Source organism: Typopeltis vanoorti, chromosome 8 (assembly GCF_054136105.1).
Source record: "Typopeltis vanoorti isolate ZY-2024b chromosome 8, IOZ_Tvanoo_1.0, whole genome shotgun sequence".
In the NCBI taxonomy this organism is placed as follows: domain Eukaryota; kingdom Metazoa; phylum Arthropoda; class Arachnida; order Uropygi; family Thelyphonidae; genus Typopeltis; species Typopeltis vanoorti.
In genome coordinates, this window is record NC_143556.1 from 19,031,626 (window position 1) to 19,051,467 (window position 19,842).

General features: G+C 39.1%; 1 protein-coding gene across 1 annotated transcript in view; it reads right to left on the minus strand.

Annotated features, from left to right (window-relative positions):
• Window positions 1-19,842, minus strand: part of LOC150103773 (carnitine O-acetyltransferase-like) — a 179,270-nt gene that overhangs the window by 41,635 nt on the left and 117,793 nt on the right. Inside the window, exon 8 of the mRNA XM_090397071.1 lies at window positions 7,671-7,849. Coding sequence (XP_090253197.1) covers window positions 7,671-7,849 — 179 coding nt within the window. The remainder of the gene's footprint in view (window positions 1-7,670; window positions 7,850-19,842) is intronic.

The following is a 19,842-nucleotide window of genomic DNA, read 5'->3' on the forward strand; positions in this document are numbered from 1 at the left end:
TCCGAACAAAGGACTTATCTATACTGACTGAGCTATAGTGGCTCTAGGCAGTAAATAAGAATGGGATTGTGAGGTTTACATTATTCATGTATATTAATGCCAGAAGTATGAGGAAAAAGAAGTAGAAGTTTCTGATCCTGGTTAGTTCCTATTGGCCAAAACTATTGGTATTAGTGAGATATGGCTGAAAGGATGATTTAATTATAGGCATAGAAAGTGATGGCTATAGTATTTTTAGATATAATGGGGAAGAGGGGTATTACTGATGATATCAGATGAGTTGCAGCCTAAATGAGTGCTAGTACAGGAAATCAATAAAATGGAAAACAGCGCTTTTGATGCCATCTGGTGTGAGATACAAGCAAACATGCCAGAGATTTGGTTGGCTGCTGCTATGTGCCAGGGAATACAAAGGGTGATATGGTGCATCAGCAAATAAATTCAATAAGTAGAGGGCAGGTAATTATTATGGGGAATTTATGCAGTTACTTAGGAATAATTACCTAAAGCAAAATGTAATGGAAGGTGCAAGAGAGAGAGAGATCAAGAATGCTGGACCTTGTGATTACATCTGAGGATTTGTGTATAACTCTTCTTCTTCCTTCTCCTACAGAGTCAGAGTCCACTCATGTGCACTGTTTCCTCCATCATAGTCTTGGACAATTTTACTGTTGACATTTGTTGTGTGTATGTCTTTAGTTGGGCACTCAAGCCAACGTAACTTTGGTTGGCCGTCAACATTAAGCTTCATGGCAGATTTTGCTAGAGAGTCTTCATTGCTGCATAGCATGAGACCATACCATCTTAGGTGTGCTTCTTGTGTCTTTTCTGTTACTACGATGCCATGAATCTTACATATGTTGGTGTTTGGTATGCAGTCAAACTTGGTGATGCCAAGTGTCCATCTCAGCATTCTCATTTCCATGGTATGGAGGATTTGTTCATATTTCTTTGTTGTGACCAGCATTCTACTCTGTACATGGCTACTTGCTTAATGACTGTTCTATAGATCTTTGATTTTAGGTATAGTGGGATCTTCTTATCACAAAGAACTCCAGTGGGTTGTCACCATTTCATCCAGGCATCACTGGCTTGGGCTTCAACATCTGTTGTTGTACTGCCATTGGAGATAATGCTGAACTCTAGGTATGTGAACTGGGTGCATTTGTTCAGCTTCACGCCATCTATTGTGTGTCATCAGTTTGGTCACCTCCTTGCATATATTCTGTCTTCTTGGTGTTAAGTCTCATTCCAGACTCATATAAGCAGGTTTTCCACTTCTGCATGAGATGTTGGAGTTCATTTTGCAATGTAGTGCTAAGTATTATGTCATCAGCATATAATGGTGTCCATGGGTGTGGCTTCTGAATATCCTTGGTTATAGTGTCCATACAGAGGATGAAGAGCAGGGATGAGAGAGTGGATCCCTGGTGAACTCTTACCTTTATTGGGAAGATGTCAGAGTTTCCTGCTGCACATTATAATGGTGACAAAAATATAGCATTTTTATGCATTGCACATAGGCTTCAGATACATGTGTTCTCAATGCCTTCCAGATGTGTGGTATATGGTTGAACACCTTTTCTGGATCTAAGAAGGCCATGCATGTGTTTTTCTTCTTTTCTAGATGTTTCTCCATTAAGAGCTGAATGGCATGGATTGCGTCTGTTGTTCCACAATTTTTAACGAATCCACACTGATTTGGTGAAATTTCGACAGTGATTCTAAACTCTGTCAATGCCGGTCCCAAGCCCGGATGAGAAAGGAGAAGGGTTGGATGCCAAACTGATGAGGCTCCTGCAACAAGCCGATTAGAGTAAAATTCATGTCACATCACTATGTACTCATGATTTGTGTATAACTAAGATGGATATATCACCACTAATTGGTGAAAGTGATCATTCAGTTTTGATCTGGTTAAGCATGTGAAACTTTCACATGCTTAACCAGATTTCATGTTATTATTATTATTATTCAGGCCTCCAAGGAGTCAAAAGACTCATCGAGGGAGGTCCTTCCTAAGACATAAAGTCTGTCAAGACTCATCGAGGGGAGGTCCCCCCCTGAGAAACACAAAGTCTATCATACCACTCTTTAAACTCACTGACCGTTCTTGCTCCCACCACTCCATCAGGCAATGCATTCCACGGCTCAACCACCCTCCACACAAAGAAACCACTCCTTACCCTCTTGCTCACAGTTTCCTTTCGTAACTTCCAAGGATGGCCTCTTGTCACTCCTTCCTGCTGTTCAACCAAGTGAAAGAACTCTCCAGTGTCAACCCTGTAACCATCTCTCAACAGTTTAAAAGTCTCAATCATATCACCTCTCCTTCTTCTATCCACCAAACTCTGCAGTCCACATTCTCTCAGCCGATCCTCATAACTATCCTTGTACAGTCATGAAACCATCATAATTAGACACTTCCAGTTTGTTACCACCCTTATGCAATGGCATTATCTTACCTTCCTTCCATTCCCTGGGCAGCTTTGCCAAAGCCAGACTTTCATTGAAAAGCCAGGTTAAAGGCACTGTCAGTTCCCTAGCACATTCTCTCAAAACTTGTGGTGAAATACCATCCAGTCCCACAGCTTTACTGACATCCAGAGTACTCAGTATCTGAAACACACTCTCCTCCTGTACCTCCAGACCTCGAAACAGTCCTATCCCTCTAGCATTAAAACTGACTCCTCTAGGATGAAATACTCCAATAAAGTGTTCATTGAACAATTCCACTATGTCCTCTGCATCAGTCACTCTATTCCCATTTTTAACCCACAATATCATTCTTCCACAGTCATTTCTCCTCCTACTGGCCACATAGCTAAAAAATTCCCTAGGATTTTCTTTGGATCTTAGGGCCAATCTCCTCTCATATTCCAGTTTCGCTTTCCTTACCACACTAGTCACTCTTCTGGCCTGTGTCTTATATTCCTCATGCATCTCTTCACCTGTCTCCTTATATCTCTTCCATAGCCTCTTTTTCGCATGCAATTCCTGTTTAATATTGTTTGTCATCCACTTTACTCCAAATTGCGTCCTCTTCTTCACTCGTGGTATACAACTTACCATTGCTGATAACAAATATTCTTTCACAATTTACCATGCACTAGTGATATCCCAGCCTTCCAATTCCTCCCTCCGTGAAACTTCTCGAAGTTGACGTCTAAGACTATTATAATCACCTGCCTTATAATTCCACATAAGTTCCTGTCTCTTTGATACTCCTGCATGTCTATTCATTTTCCAAGTCAACACCATATGGTCACTCTCTCCAACTGGTGGGAGAGATGTCAACTCAGTTATTATCAACTCTTCTGATGCTATAACCAAATCCAAAACTTTTGAACCTCTTGTTCCCTCTGTTACATGTTGCCTAAGACATTTGTCCCTCAAGAATTCTAGAAATTCCATTCCCCTATTGCTACATGCATCTTCCTCTCTCCAATTTATACTACTGAAGTTAAAATCTCCCATAACAATCATTCTTCTTGCACTTGCCAAACTTAGCTGTCTAAACATCTCCTGGTCCCCATCCTCTGTGCTCCTGGGTCTGTAGCAACACCCCACTAAATATCCTGTCTTGCCTACCTCTACCTCACACCATACACTCTCAAAATCATTTGTCTCACTTCCTTCCAAATTCTCCACTCTTAGAGGACATAGGTCATCACTTATCATAAGCAGTACCCCACCACCACGCTTTCCCCTCCTATCCTGACGAAAAATGCTATACCCAGCGACTTCTATTCCTGTTGTTATATCCCCTTCTGTCAACCACATCTCAGTGATCGCAATAATTTTTGGCCAGGCTGATGCTATCTGTGCCACCAATTCCTCTCCCTTATTCCGGATACTCCTGGCATTAGTATAAAGCATATAAATGCCATTGTTTCTATACTCAGCATTATACCTTCTAGACTCCACTGGGCTCAGTGTTACCTGACATTGTTTCCCTTCTCCCAAGTATCCAATCCCACAAGAGGCCACCCCTGCTATCATTTCCCTGGGACACACTCACTGACTCGTTCAGAACAGCAATCTCTCCAGATGCCTACGTCCTTCATCATTCAAATGTAAACGGTCTCTCGCATACAATTCCTCTCTTTCCTCAAATGCACTCCAAGCATCCACATATACCAGTCCTCTCTTGTCACACATTCTCGCTATTATGCCATTCAATATCACCGCTCTTCTGCTCAGCTCATCATTATCATACCTAGGCAACATGCACACTATTTTTCCTCTCGCTGTCTTCTTCCGTACAGTCTCAAGCAAAAATCTCATATCTCTCGCTGCCCGACTTACATTACCACTCAAGTCATTCGTTCCTACCATCACAATCATCTCATTCACCCTTTCACCTCTCAGCCACCCTTTCTATTGTTCCTCCTGGCAAACACTCCTCACACATCCTATCTTGAACACCACGGATCATTGAGTCGCCATACATTATACCTCTTACCATTCCCTCGCTCCTATTGTTTCCATTCTCTCCTCTTCTTTCATTCCCATACCTCTCTCTTCTACTGTTTCCATTCTCTCCCTTCTAGCACTCCCATACATCTCTCTCATTCCCTCTCTCCTACTGTTTCCATTTTCTCCACTTCTAGCACTTCCATATCCCTCTCTCATTCTGTCTCTCCTACTACTGTTTCCATCCTCTCATCTTCTAGCATTCTCATACCTCTCTCTCATTCCATCTCTTCTACTGTTTCCATTCTCTCCTCTTCTGGCACCCCCCATACCTCTCACTCATACTCCCTAAATTCTCTCTCTCTCCTACTCTGATTCGCCTTGCATTTATCTCTTCCATTCTCCTAATCTTATCTTTCATACTTCTGCTCTCATTCACAAGACATTCCACCTCCTCTTTCAACTCATCTATCTCCCTCTGCAGGTCAGTCACTCTTAATCTAAATTCACTCTCCATAAAAATACGATACTACATTTGCTCATGCAAGCTTTTACCAACATGATGCTGTCGTGGATCAACTGTGGATCAACCGTGGATCAATGTGGAATTACAAAGCTTGGGACTACGAAAAACTTAGAAAATTGCTTGGAGTTGTACCATGAAAGGATATATTTCAGGGAAAAGATGTTAGTGGTGCATGGGAAGTGGTAAAGGAGTATTTGAAGGAACAAGTAGCTAACTGCATACCAAGAGGTAAGAGAATTAATAAACCGGGAGTTAAATGAACGAGTTGCAGCATTAACCAGGAGTTAAAAAAGAAAGAGAGCATGGGAGGAGTTTCATAGATAGAGGTGACCAGCAACCCATGAGCAGTATAAAGCACTGACCAGAAGAGTAACTTGTATAGTAAAGGCAAAATCAGAGTATGAGAAGAGATTAGCCAAATGAGCTAAGAATAATCTGAAAGAAGCAAAAGAAAGAATAACCACAGTAGAATGACTGAAGAATGCAGATAGTAGGGAACTGACTGAAACAGACAACTACTTGAATTACTGAATAATCATTCTGCAAGAGTCTATCATCCAGATGATAATATTACAGTAATAGATATGACAGGGATTGATATGGATTTATGGAAGTAAGAAAAGAGGAACTCAAAGTACATAGGATATTACAGAATCTGGAGGTCAACAACTATTTTGGATTCAGTTCTAAATACACGAGCATTATGAGAATGTGCTAGGGAATTGGTAGTCCCTTTGACTAGATTGTTTAATCCGAGTCTCAGCTCAGGTAGAGTCCCAAGGGAACAGAAGAAGGTGAAACTAGTTCTATTACATAAAGGTGGTTTCAAGACCAAAGTTGAGGAATGGGTGGATAGGAATGAGATATTGCATGGGGGGGGGGGGAAGCATGGCATTGTGAAGAGTAGATCATGCTTCAGTAACTCACTTTCTATAAGGTGACAACTGAGTTGGATAAAGGTGATGGCTATGCTTGTCATATTGTTGGCTTCACACAGGCATTTGATAGAATACCAAATGGAATTCTGATGCATAAATTACATTAAATGGATATGGACATGAAGCTAGTGATGTGGATAAAAGAGTGGTTGTTAGAGAGATACAAGACAGTACTTGATACAGGAGCAGACTCCTGTGATTAGGGCATGTCATAGGACTCCGTACTTGGGCCACTACTATTTAATTTATTCATTAAAGATATAGGAAATGATCTGAAGGGAAATATTCAGTTCTCTGCAGATGATACAAAATTAGATAGAGCAATAGCCAATTAAGGCAATCTTGATATTTTACAGAAAGATTTAAATAGACTGGTAGTATGAACAAAGAAGAATGGATGCAAATTTAATGGGACAAAGTGTAAGGTTATGCATTTGGAGTGAAAAGATTATGAGCTGTGTACCATACAGATGAGACTGTACTCCTGAAACTTGATGAAGCCAGAGATTTGGGGATGTTTTGGCAGATTGGGAATTATTATCAAAACCAGACCTCCATGGAGTCAAAAGATTCATTTCAAGAGGCAAAAACTTACATACAAAGCCCATCAAACCGTGCTTTAAATTCATTCAATGTATCTGCATTCACCACAATGTCAGGCAATGCATTCCACTCACCAACCACTCTCCAAATAAAGAACCTACTCCTTATATCCCTGCACTCTCCTTATACAGCTTCTAGGTATGTTCCCTTGTTCTACCCCCTTCTTCCAGTCTATGAAAAATTTCTTCTACACTAACCTGGTAACAACCCTTTACCAAAAGGCATATTCAGAGGCAAATTCAGCAGGCATATTGCAAAAGTGGCTAAACCAGTTCATAGGATTACCTGATTATTGAAGAACATGCAGATACATGTTCTTCAATAACCAGGAGACAACAAAGAAAGCTGTTAATCCTCTTTATAAGGCCTCATCTGGATTATTTTGCATAGATCTGGTTTCTTGGAGATGTGGATGAAGTGGAGCAGATTCAGAGGCAAGTAATTAAGATGGTGGCAGGACTGTGTGATGTTCCATATGAGGAGAAATGGAAGATTTGTGGATTACAGAACCTGGTTGATTGACAAATAAGGCAGGAATAGAGACATATAGGTTGTTCGGGGAGAGGGGGGGGTTATAGGATTGATGTGAATGAAATATTTCAGTACATGAATGTACTGAAATATTTCAATAACATGAGAAAACTAGCGGTCATCCATGGAAATTGAGTAAGAGTGTGGTTAGCAAAGGAGTGAGGACTAGATTTTTTTGCTCAGAGAATGGTAAATGAGTGGAACAGATTGCCAGAGTCAGTTGTGTGTGTGCTTTGCTGGTGAATGACGTCAAGGCAAAATATGACAGATATTGTACAGGTATTGATAACTTTTGATTAATGTTTTTGAAATGGACATTCCACGATGAATCTATGCACTCCATGGAGGTGCCTGTATGTAATAATAATAACATAAGTGTTCTGTTGTATTAATTTTTCCATAAATATCTAATAGAGGTATTACATATATAACATATGGATAAAACCTATTTATTGTTCCATTATGAAAGAGTGTGTACTGCATTTCTATATGTTCAATTTATCCTTGCATTTTTGCATGTAAAATTGAGAAATTTACTAGATGATGTACAGAACCTGTTAAGAATCCAACTATATTAAACAACATTAAATCTAATTCTAAAAATTTGCTTCTTTATTCCATGTTTGTAAACATTTTTTAAATAAAAATTCAAGTACCTGAACATTCTTATCATACCATCTATTACCCCCATTCCAGGTAGTTCCACATCCATGAGAAACATGATACATATCATGAACATCCTTATTTGAAGAAAATTTGGGAACAATAGCCTTATCAAGACACAAGATAAAAATGGCTTCTTCTATGGATACGACAGCTTTGCTGTTGATGTCATCTAATAAGGGTGAAAAAAAAAATCAGAAAATTAGTTTTTTTTTTAAATAATTTTTTATAAGCTTGTGTATTTCTGTTTCCATTATGCTAGACTGCCAGTAAAAAGGCCATTAGAAGTCCAGATCTGGATTTTCAGTCAGTTGCAAAGTTAGTCAATCTTTGATGCTGGTAAATAGGATTTTCTTCACCTAGAAACTAGTGTTTTTAGCTCTACAATTGAAAAAATCTGACCACAGAGCTTAACACTATTTCAGGTGAAAATATACTAGCTAAGGTTTAAGATCATGAGATGGCAACAGTTGTTTGCTGTAGTCTTGCTTTGATGCCTTAAAATCATTGGTAGCTATGATCTCAGCTATCAGTGATGGTTTAAGTTGGAAAGTGGCTGTCCACTGATTTCTAAAAATAAATTAGAGCTGAACGAGTGCTGCCAGCTCTCTTTGGGAAATAAAAAGGCACAAAAGAATTTTTTTTTTAGTTTTATTCTTTTATTTTATTTATTTATTTATTTTTATTAAAAGCTCAGTTTCTTATACCACCTGATCTTTCCTTTGTGTTTGGCTCAATGGCCAAGTAACTTGGCATCTTAGAAACCTGATTACTGCTTATGATAGGGTGACTAATCCTATCTGCATTGTCTGCTATGTCTGTAAATTGCATGTACTCTTCTTGCAGATTTGCCTGGTTTGTTCGATAAAAAGTTCAAGTTTCCAGGAAAACCCTGCCACATCCATATGAGACCAATTAATGCTAACTCATCCCCACTTGAAAAGCCATGATAATGGCTCTTCATATCCTAGATGAGATTCTAATTACATCTTGCCAACAAAGAGCACTGTCAATACCAACTGAGTTATGGAGGCTCTCATTTTAACATAATATAATACATAACTTAAACACATAATCCATAATTGACTCTGGCAATGAAAGTTATTTATTTATTTGTTTGTATTTTTACATACAAGTATTATAAACTCAAGGATCTATATAAACTCATCCACAGCAGGCTTTTATAAACATCCATGTGTTGCACAAGATTTGAACTCACAAGTTTTTGTTCTAAAAAAAGGAATGATTTTTACCTGAAGAAGATGAGTTAAACAAAGAGAAGGCAGGAATGGCAATGATGATTGTTTGTTGGAAGAAATTAAAACAGAGTTGGTGCAGATTAAGAGTAAAATGAAACTTTTGCTAGATGAAATTGGATAACTGAAGCAACTGACACAGGCGAGAGGGAAATGGCAAAGTTATTATTATTATGGGCAACTCCAAGGAGTCCTTAGACTCATCGAGGGAGGCCCTAAACATCATGTCAAGAACTATTCAGCATTTGCACAGCATCTATCATACTTTGCTTTGAACTCGCTCACAGTCATGGCACTCACAACAGACTCTGGCAGCTTATTCCACTCATTAACCACTCTCCAAGTAAAAAATCTAGTTCTAATACCCTTGCTAACTACACTCTTGCTCAGTTTCCATGGATGGTCCCTAGTTCTCCCACCACCACACCTGTTCTGAAAATTTCCTCTGAATTAATCTTGTAAAAACCCCTCAGTAATTTGAATGTCACAATCATATCATCCCTGTTCCACCTATCAACCAGTTTCTGTAACCCACAAATCTTCAACTTGTTCTCATAAGGTTCATTCCATAGACTAGCTATTATCTTGGTCACTTGCCTCTGGATCCTCTTTACCTCCACGTCACCAAGAAACCCTGGTGCCCAGATCTGCATACAGTAGTCAAGACGGGGTCTTATCATGGCTTGATAAAGAGGAACAATTGTAAATTTTCTGTGCTTATATGTTCAATATTCTTGTCAGCTGCACCTTTTGTTATACTATCAGTGGCGGCCAGTGAAAATTTTAAGTGGGGGTGCTGCATATTCAAAATAAAAAAATTAAAAATTTATATTTTTAAATAATAAATTATTTTTTTTCTAATCAGTAACCAATTTATTAACATATTAATAAATAAATTTACACATTAAAAAATTGCTTTATTAAAAATATTTCACCCTCACCATGAACAAACACCAATAATAAAAGTTTTGTATCTCACAGAAATTATGCGCGCAATATGATACACTGGCCAACCAAGCAGTGTCGGAATGACCTTGTAATGTGCAATCACAAGTGCAAACGAATATCAGTGAGTCTGGCTGCGATTGGTCAAACGTGATAATATTAACACTGTGTTAGATCGCAGTGCATTTGTTTCGTAATCTAAAGCGTTAATCTAACAATTCCAATTATTAACTATTCATTCGCTGTCGAAACATAAGCTGTGACCTTTAACATGTTGTATTGCATTTATATAATGTTGTAAGCATTGTCATTATTTATAAACACTAACAAAATTTAAATTTTTAATTTTTTCCTTGGGAGTGCTGCAGTGTCGCAGTGCTTATGTACGGGCCGCCACTGTATACTATGCACTACCCTGCTTTGCCTTTGTATCTTCTTTTACTTAACTATCATTAATGATCGACTGCCTAAGGCAAGAACTGCTGCCATATATTTATTTCTCTTATCTCTTGTGCTCTGTAGTATAACAAATTTATTTATTTAACGACTGCACAAGTTAGACTATATGCTGTGTGCGAGAGTATAAGATCTTAAACCAAAGACAAAGTAGATATTGCTTATATTCTCCCCGCTTATATTATTCTTACTTTAACTTAGTCGTGGCTTAAAGGTAAATCATAATAACTTCTATCTTATGCAGGTTTGAATATTTTTAGGATAGTGCATTGACAGAAATCAGTCCAGTATGTTGTTTGCAAACTATTTAATTAAGTTAAAAGGAATTATTTACAGAGCGATATAGTACATACACAAAGTCATTACAGAATTCTGGCTACTCTCATTTTCTTCTAATCTAAACTTAGATCTACTCTAAATTACAATCTAGCTTTTCATTCATTCATTGCTAGAATTTGATTCTAATGTTGCTTGAATATAGGACATACCTTGGTTAAGTCTAACTCACCTTTAACATACAATATTTCACAAACATAGACATATACTCTTGTTCAGCAGACAGTCTCTCACATCAAATTCTTGTTCACACGTAAGCCTCCTTCTTATCTTTTTTTCTGCTTACCGACACGTTTCTATTTTCCCGTCAAATTTCTTCCTTGTTTGAGTAGTCGACTGTGCCTCTCTTCATTGGATCCTTAACATAGCAGCACTCTACAGTTCCTTCCTTCCACGGCGACTCGACACACCTCACATGCAGTGATCCAGGTAGACAACTTGGAGCTCACAACGCTTCTCTTTCACTTCTGACAGCGATTCTTGGCATTATGGGGACTTAGGTAAGAGAAGGACCAAAAAAATCTAAGACAAAATGATGCTTCTCTTTCACTTCCGAAATTCTTGGTGTTATGATGAGGACTTAGGTAAGCAAAGGTCAAAAAAATCCTAAGACCAAACAACGATTCTCTTTTACTTCTGACAACAATTCTTGGCATAACAGGAACTTAAGTAAGAGAAGACCAAAAAAAATTCTAACACAATTTTCTTCTTGGTCAATTTGCCTTATATAGGCCTGACCCTCCATTGTGTGCATGCACGTCTCTTGAAACTGGTCATGTAATTACCGTTGGACATGCTGACGTGATTCTTCACGCATCTTTGGAATTCTCTGTCAACGGCAACTATGGTCACATATTGACCTCTGGACATTATGACATCATTCTTCACAGGTCTCTGGAAATTTTCGCCCATGGCAATTGTCAGAATTTTCTCACTAATCTTAGCATTTACTGGCTTAACATTATTTAGTAACGTTACTTGATGACATTATGCACCACATAAATTTAACAAAAGCTCAATATAATATTTTTTTCATAAAAAATTATTTAACAATTTTCTGAGTACATTTTCCTATATATATATAAACATGTAAAATGGAACTTCGAAGTTATGAAGTCACTTTATCATGAGAGATTTTACACAATAACCTGCTTATCTCTGCTCCTCAAAGTATTCTTCAGTAACCAAGTGATCTGATGAGCTGATTTAGTCACTTTTGCAATGTGCCCCTAAACTTAAACTTCCTATCCATTAACACTCCCAAGTATCTAGCTTCATCAATTTCCTGAAGTACAGTTCCACCAATGTGGTATACAACTGGTAATCTTTTCACCACCAAAATGCATAACCTTACACTTTGCCACATTAAACTGATATCCATTTTCCTTTGCCCGGTCTGCCAATCTATCCAAATCATCCTGCAAAATTTTGACATCCTGTGTATTCACTATTGCTCTGCCCATGCAGTTAGTCTAGTGGCTATGCACTTCGCAACCATATGTCTGGGAAAGGAGTGTCCTAGGTTTGATTCCTGTCGACGACGTGAGGAGCTTAAGGATCTTCCTCAGCCATAGCCAAGTTAGCCGGTCTTGGGCATGGACAGCAGGGTTCCGCCCAGTTTATCTGGGGTTTTTCATCCGGAAGCAGGCAAACCGGCTCTGTAAGCACACATGGATACAGTCAGGAATACTTAAGACAATCCCTCCAGCCATAGGTCTGAAGTGTCAGCTATGCCGGTCCTGAGCCAGGATAAAAACAAGGGGGATTGAGGTCATGCCATACCTCTCTGTAAAAAGGGCTCACGGCCGTTAAATCACCATATGAAATGAATGAATGAACTATTGCTCTACCAAACTTTGCATCATCGGCAAATAACTGAACAGTTCCTCTCAGATCCTTTCCTGTATCATTAATGAACAAATTAAATAGCAGGGGTCCAAAAACAGAACCCTGCAGCACACCACTAGTCACAGGCCTTATTTTGGACTCTACTGCTGAATAAACTACTCTTTGATATCTCTCCATCAACCACCCTCCTATCCATCTCACCAACCCTATATTCATCTTCATGTGCTGCAGTTTACTGATTAGAATTTCATGTGGTATCGTCAAATTCCTTTGCAAAGTCCAGCAGTATCACTGTAAACCCATTGCTTTATCGAATTGTCACTGTATTATAAAATGCGAGCAAGAAAGGTAGATCACTGACGCATGAACTACCCTTCACAAAACCATGCTGCCCCCATACAGTATCCCATTTCCATCTATCCATTCCTGTATTTTGCTCTTGACCAACTTCTCCAATACTCTGACAATGACTCCTGATCGGTCAGTAATTTGCAAAAACAGTCTTGAAGCCTCCTTTATGCAATGGAACTATTTTCTCCCTCTTTCCACCCACTCGGGACTAATCCAGAGCTGAGACTTAGAATAAACAATATGGTCAAGGGCACTGACAATTCCTTTGCCACTTTACGTAAGACTCGAGCTGGTATACCATCCAATCCAACAGATGTATTAAGGTTCTGTAATATGCTATTCACCTCAGTTCCTGTATAGGCCATCAGTTCTCTCATTCCGGCAATATCACCTCCTGGATGATATACTCTTGCAAAATGTTCACTTAGTAATTCTACTATTTTGGCTGATTCAGTTACCTTCCTACCACTGGCATTCCTTAAAATCATTCTGCTGAATACATTTTTTCTTTTATTTGCAGCATAGCGAAAGAACTGTTTGGGATTCTCTTTAGCCTGCGTTGCTAACTTCCTTTCATAATCTGCTTCTGCTTGTTTTACCACACTAGTTACCCTTCTGTCCTATGCCTTGTACTGTTCGTGTGCCTGCAAGTCACCTTTCTCCTTAAATTCCCTCCACAATTGTTTCTTTTTTTCCAGCTCCAGCTTAATCGTGTTATTCAGCCATTTAACTCCCACTTGATTTACTCTCCTGACTCTAGGTATGCAGTCAGCCATTATCTCCCTCAAACACTCCTTTACCACATCTGGCCCTTGCAGTTTTACATGCTATGGCACTGATCTAAACAATCTCCTAAGCTTGTCATACTTACCACCCGGTAATTCCACATATACCCTCTCTTAACTGAAAATTCCACACATTTAGCCACCTCCCAGGTCAAGACTATATGATCACTTTCACCAATTGGTGGCAAAGTGGTCATATTCATTAGAGACAAATTCTCAGATGCAATTACTTGATAGGTATGAATGATTAACTGGCAATAAGTTCAGTATGAGAGAGGACATAAAAGGGTTGTTGGAAGAGACGAGAGTGAAGAGTGAAAAAGTGAAAATCGTTAGTCGCTATGATAAAAATGAATTAAGAGGAAATGGCAAATGATTCGATGCATAGGCTGTGTAGAAGGAATGGATGCGAGTTTTTGGATGTGGAGTGAGTTTCAGGGAAGACTGGATTTGTATAAGAGAGATGGCCTACACCTGAATGCATATGGAATCAGGAGTCTGGAAAAACTAATAACTGGTATGAGACCTAACACAGAGAGTCAAGGAAATTAAATTATAAAGGGAGGAATGGTGTGAATGTGAGTGTAAGAGCAAGTGTGTATAACTGTGTTAATGATGCGAATGGGCTTTGTCATAGAAATGTTGATGAGGAGAGAATGATTTCGGGTTTGTGTGCTCGTCCGGTTCAGACCCATCAAATGTGTGCAAAGATGTCTACATGTGTAAAGCATTAGAAAACAGAGATCTGCAAGTTATCCAGTTGTGTCAGGCAGACTGCAGACAATACAATACAAAAGACCAAACAGGTAGATTATTATATCTGTATGTGATATATCATGTGGGCCATACCTTCTTCACTAATAAGTGAAGGAGGTATGGCCTTCTTCACTTCCACTCTACTAATGTTCTGTACCATCCCCTCATAAGGCTCCCCATCTTCTCTGTGAGGCCTTGCATTTTCTTCATTCAAAAGCCCTTCAAAGTATATTCTCTATCTGTTTCTTATATCCACATCCCTTCTTACTACCCTTCCTCCAGAGTCTTTGATCTGCCTCACATATACGATGTCCTTTGATGACTTATTTCTACATTTTGCCAATCGATAAATCTTTCTCTGTCATTCCTTTGTTTCTAATTGATCATAAAGGTCTTGATATGCCATGGCTTTTGTCTGTGCAACAACTCTCTTGGCTTCTCTCTTTTTCTCTCTGTCCTCTTCCACTCTTGACTTGTCTTACTTCTGCTTTGCCTTGCTCTTAGCCATCACTGCTTCTTGTACATTATTATTCCACCACCAACCCTCCTTCTGCTCTCTGATCTTTCCAGATGTTTCAGCAAGCACCTCAATTGCTTTTGAATTATGTCTCCACCAATCTTGTACACTTTCTAGGCCATCCGAAATCCACTCTAACACTTTCTCCCTAAAACGGTTCCTCACACTCTCTTCTTTTAAGTGAAACCATTTAATTATCTTCCTCCCATGGCTTCCAAAGGTTCTTATCTTTGACTTTATTTTAAAGTCTGCACACAGCAGCCGGTGTTGCTGCGCCACTTGATCTGTTGGGATTACCTTACAATTTGTTATTGCCTTAAGATGTTTTCTTCTAGTCAAAATGTAGTCAATCTGTGAACTGTTGTTGCCACATCTAAATGTATCAAATGCTCTTCCCTCTTAGAGAAAAAGGAGTTCACAATTGCCAAATCAAACGCTACTGCAAAGTCCAAAATCCTCTCTCCTTCCTGGTTCATCATTCCCACTCCATGGCCGATATGCACCCTTCCACAGTCTCTAATCTGTCTTCCTATGTGTCTGTTCAAGTCTTTTCAGACAATTACCATCTCGTTTTCTTCTAGTTTCCTCATTTCTTCATCTAGCACGTTCCAGAATTCATCTTTCTCTTCTGCTGTGCAGCCAATTTGTGGGGCATATACACATAAGACAACCAGTTGCTCTTCTCCAAGATCCAGTTTTATTCGCATGATCCTGTCGTTCCTCCTACCCAATTCCAGTACTTCGTCTTTCATTCTGCCACACAGCACAATTCCGACACCATTTCTTCCCTCTTTATTTGCTCCAGAGTAGAACAATTTATACCAGTCTCCTAGTTCCTTCACCTTTTCCCCCTTCCACCTTGTCTCCTGCATGCATAAAATGTCCAACTTCCTCTTGCTCATCATGTCTGCCACCTCTCTTCCCTTCCACTCATGCTTCCAACATTCAAGTTCTCACTCACAACATTCTCTCCACTTGCTGGGCTCGCTTCTTTAAATGCACCTGCCCTTGATGAGGTAGCCCTCATCTACTTCAAGCGGTTGTAGGGTGATGTAGCTGCGTGTTGCTTAAGGGGCTTGCCCTAGCCCTTGTATCACTTTCTTTTTGACTCAGTAGCTAGAGCTGGCAGTAAGGTTTTATTTATCCGGGCTTGGAACGGCACCTATTGGGGCTAGCTTGCCCCCCCCCCCCACTTCTGTGGCTGAAACAGGCAAAATGACATAGTAAGACTTGACTTTAATTATCTTTAATCAAGACTTTAATATTGATTGGGTAGCAGTAGTATCTCATGAGAAGAATGAAAATGCATTTATTGAGCTGTTGTGGGACAACTTCCTCAAGTAGCATGTGACAGAAGGAACTCGAGGACAAAGAGTGTTAGATTTGATTATAGTGTCAGAGGGTGTTTCAGTTAAAGATGCAACTATTCTGCCTCTGGTTGGTTACAGTGATCATGCAAAGTTTGCGCCTGAAAATATCTTCAGCACTGAGGTAAGGTAGTGCAACACCATTATGGGAGATACTGAGACAAGGAGCAATGAGAGCTTGTTCCATCTTTGCTCGGAGTTTCCTGGTGTTGCACTACCTTACCTCAGTCCTGAAGATATTTTCAGGTGCAAACTTTGTTTGCTTACACTTGGATAAAGGATTAAACTAAATTTATTATAGTCTAGCCAAATGAAAAATAAACTTCCAACATCTTGGAAAACATCTTGCCGGCAAAGGTTGGTCGATTGTTAGAGCCTCTGCTACTAATGTCTCAGTTAAGCAAGTTTGAACGCGGTTAGTAGTTGGAAAGGGACCAATTGTTCGATGCTGTTGGCACACTCTCCCATGATGAGTCTTTGGACTCCCTGGAGGTGTCAAATAATAGTAATAATAATAATCTTTCTCTAAATCCAGAGTAATTCAATAATAAAATGGTACACCTGTTGGCAACTCCTGTAGGTAAATATGACCTCTCCAATTGCTTCTCCCTTAGTATCTCCATGTTTGGGTCTGCCTCCCACTGATGAGACCTCAATAAAGGTTGAAACTGGGTAGTGGCCCTTCTCTTAATGCATAGCATTATACATGTCTGCAAGGAGATGTGCTTTGCATTACAGGAGATTCTGAGACAAGGAGTGATGAGAGCTTGGTCCACCTTTGCTTGGAGTTGCCTGGTGTTGTACTTCCTTACCTGAGTCCTGAAGATATTTTCAGGCACAAACTTTGTTTGCTTACACTTGGATAAAGGATTAAACTAAATTTATTATAGTCAAAGTCTATGAAGCATATGTAAATGTTCCTATTTCTTTCAAGTGATCTTTCTATTAGTATTTCTAGTTCCAGGATAGCATTAATGGTTCCCATTCCTCTTCTGAAGTCTTTCTGTTGTTCACTCAATTCACCTATTAAGGTGAATTGAGTGAACAACAGAATTCTTTGCAATTTTGTGCATTTTTTAATTTGGAATTGGTATGCAGATAGATATTGTAAAAACTTCAGGTAATTCTATTGTTTTATAGATGTTCTGAATGGATTCCACTAAATAGCTGTTATTATTGCCAGTCAAAGTTTTCAGCAGCTCAGCCAGGATATTATTGCCCAGGGGATTTATTATTAGGAAGATTCTTAATTATATGTTCTATCTCCTTTCTTGTCAGTAGAGTGGTATCTGTTGTTATGTTTGACTTAAGGTGTCGTGAATCATCTATCATGTTACCATTATCATCATCATAGAGATCTGTTAAGTACTCCATCCATCTTCCATTTATCTTTTCCTTATCAATGATTATGTTTCCATCTTTGTTCCTTGATGTTATTAGACTGTGTACATCTTGCTTTTTCATTAATTCTTTCACTTTCAGGAATGCTTCTCTGGTTTTGTTCCTGTTTTGTAATTCTTCTATCTCAGTGCACTGCCTATTTATCCAATTTTCTTTCAATCTTCTGCATAACTGTTTAATTCTTTTATCCAATGTTTTATGTCTTAATATTTCTTCTTCATTTGCTCCTCTTTTCCATGCTCTTCTTTCATCGATAAGGTTGATTACTTCTTGTGTTATCCATGTTTTTTTTTCTTGCTTTCTTCTTGTTTATTGATGTGATTTTTAGCAGATGTTATGATAGCTGTTTATAATCTATTCCACTGTTTTCAGGCAAATATTCATCTTCATTAAGATCAGTCTATGATCAGATCAACATCACTTGGAATCACCTTTGAGTTCCGTATTCAATCGAAGTAACGTTTACTGACCACAATATAGTCTATCTGATTTTTGTATCTTCCATCTGGACTTTCCCACATGTATCTTGCTGTTGGTTTTTTGCTCAAAATAAGTTTTAGTTATCATGCGCATTCCATAGCACAAATAACTCAATCTTTCTTGCCTCCAACCTTTCTACACCATTCTATTTCATCATACATGTTATTTATTTCTGCTTCCTCATTCTGTTCTGTAGGAGCATATATTTGAATGATCAGCATATCTCTAGGTCTAGACTTTATTAGAATTGCTATTACTCTATCTGATTTTTTGTGACATGGATAATGTTTTCATTAGTTTTCTTCTCTACAATGAATGCTACGCCAACTACCTCTCCTTGATATTTCACCACCTGACATATATATTTTATATATCTTGGCATTTGGAAGTTTTGACTCAAAATCTGATGATCCTTTCCAAAAGGTTTCACTTATTCCTAACATACTAATATTTTACATTCCAAGTAGCAATATTCAAGCAATTTCTGTGTCGAGTTTCTTTATAGCGGTCACGGACTGACGATACCGCACATCCTGACACCACTGTTCCGGGCATATTGAGACTACCTGGGTTTTATTTCTTTCTGTTTAGACATGGTGCTTTATATAGCAGCATTTTTTACGGAATGGGCTGCCAGAACATCCAACCCCCAATATGAATGGAGGATTGCAACTGTCATTGGTTAGCAGGTCTCATAGACCTAGCCGGGAGGCCTACAAAGTAGTGCCACAGACCATCCCCCTCTTCTACTACTGAGGGGATCCCTGATGTGCCGAGACAGCCCAGCAACCGGAAATCAATGTTCCCATAGCTGAAATCTCCCATAATAATTACCTGTTCTTCACTCATTGAGTCTATTTGCCAATGCATTCTATCTCCATCATCTATTCCAACCCCTGGTCTATAGCAGCACCCAACCATAATGGAAAATGTACTGTAGTACCACGGTGACAACACCATGAACGGCGATTTGATTATCAGAGGTGTGGTGAATAAAAGGGTACAGAGGATATCTGTACATGGAATTATGGCACAATGTCTAAAGGCTTTAAATTATAAGGCAAAAAGATCACTGACTTACAAATGTAACAAAATATGTGAAACTGGACACCTGCCAAAAGAGTTTAAGCACTTGGCATTCCTATACAGTAGCGCACTCAAGATTTAATCTTGGAGGGGACCGAGCACTCAAGATTTAATCTGGGGGGGGAAGCACTAATGAGTTAATCTTGGGGGGCGAGTTGAGTAGACGATTTGAGAATGCACACTACATTGTATACGACCTATGACTGAGCATCTGCAGTGATTGCCAATACATGATACCCATGTATTGGCTCGAGCCGAGCCAGAATCTCCTCTGGCTCGGCTCGGGGAAAACGAAGTAGCTCGGTCCGCAAGAGCACTACTTTGTTCGCCTTGCGTTCACAGCGGCCGGAATTCCCGAGAGCTATAGAGTATTCCCACCTTATATGGCAGCTAATTCATAAGTAGTATAGAAATATAAGACACAACAAATAAAAAAATTAATTTTAATTAGGAAAATATTTTTGTAAAATTTTCTAGTGTTTTTTCCTTTTTCTTTTGGGGAGGCCGGGCCCCTTGGTACACTACCTGGGTGCGCCACTGTTTCAACAAAGACCTAAAAAATCTAAGACAATCAAATGTGA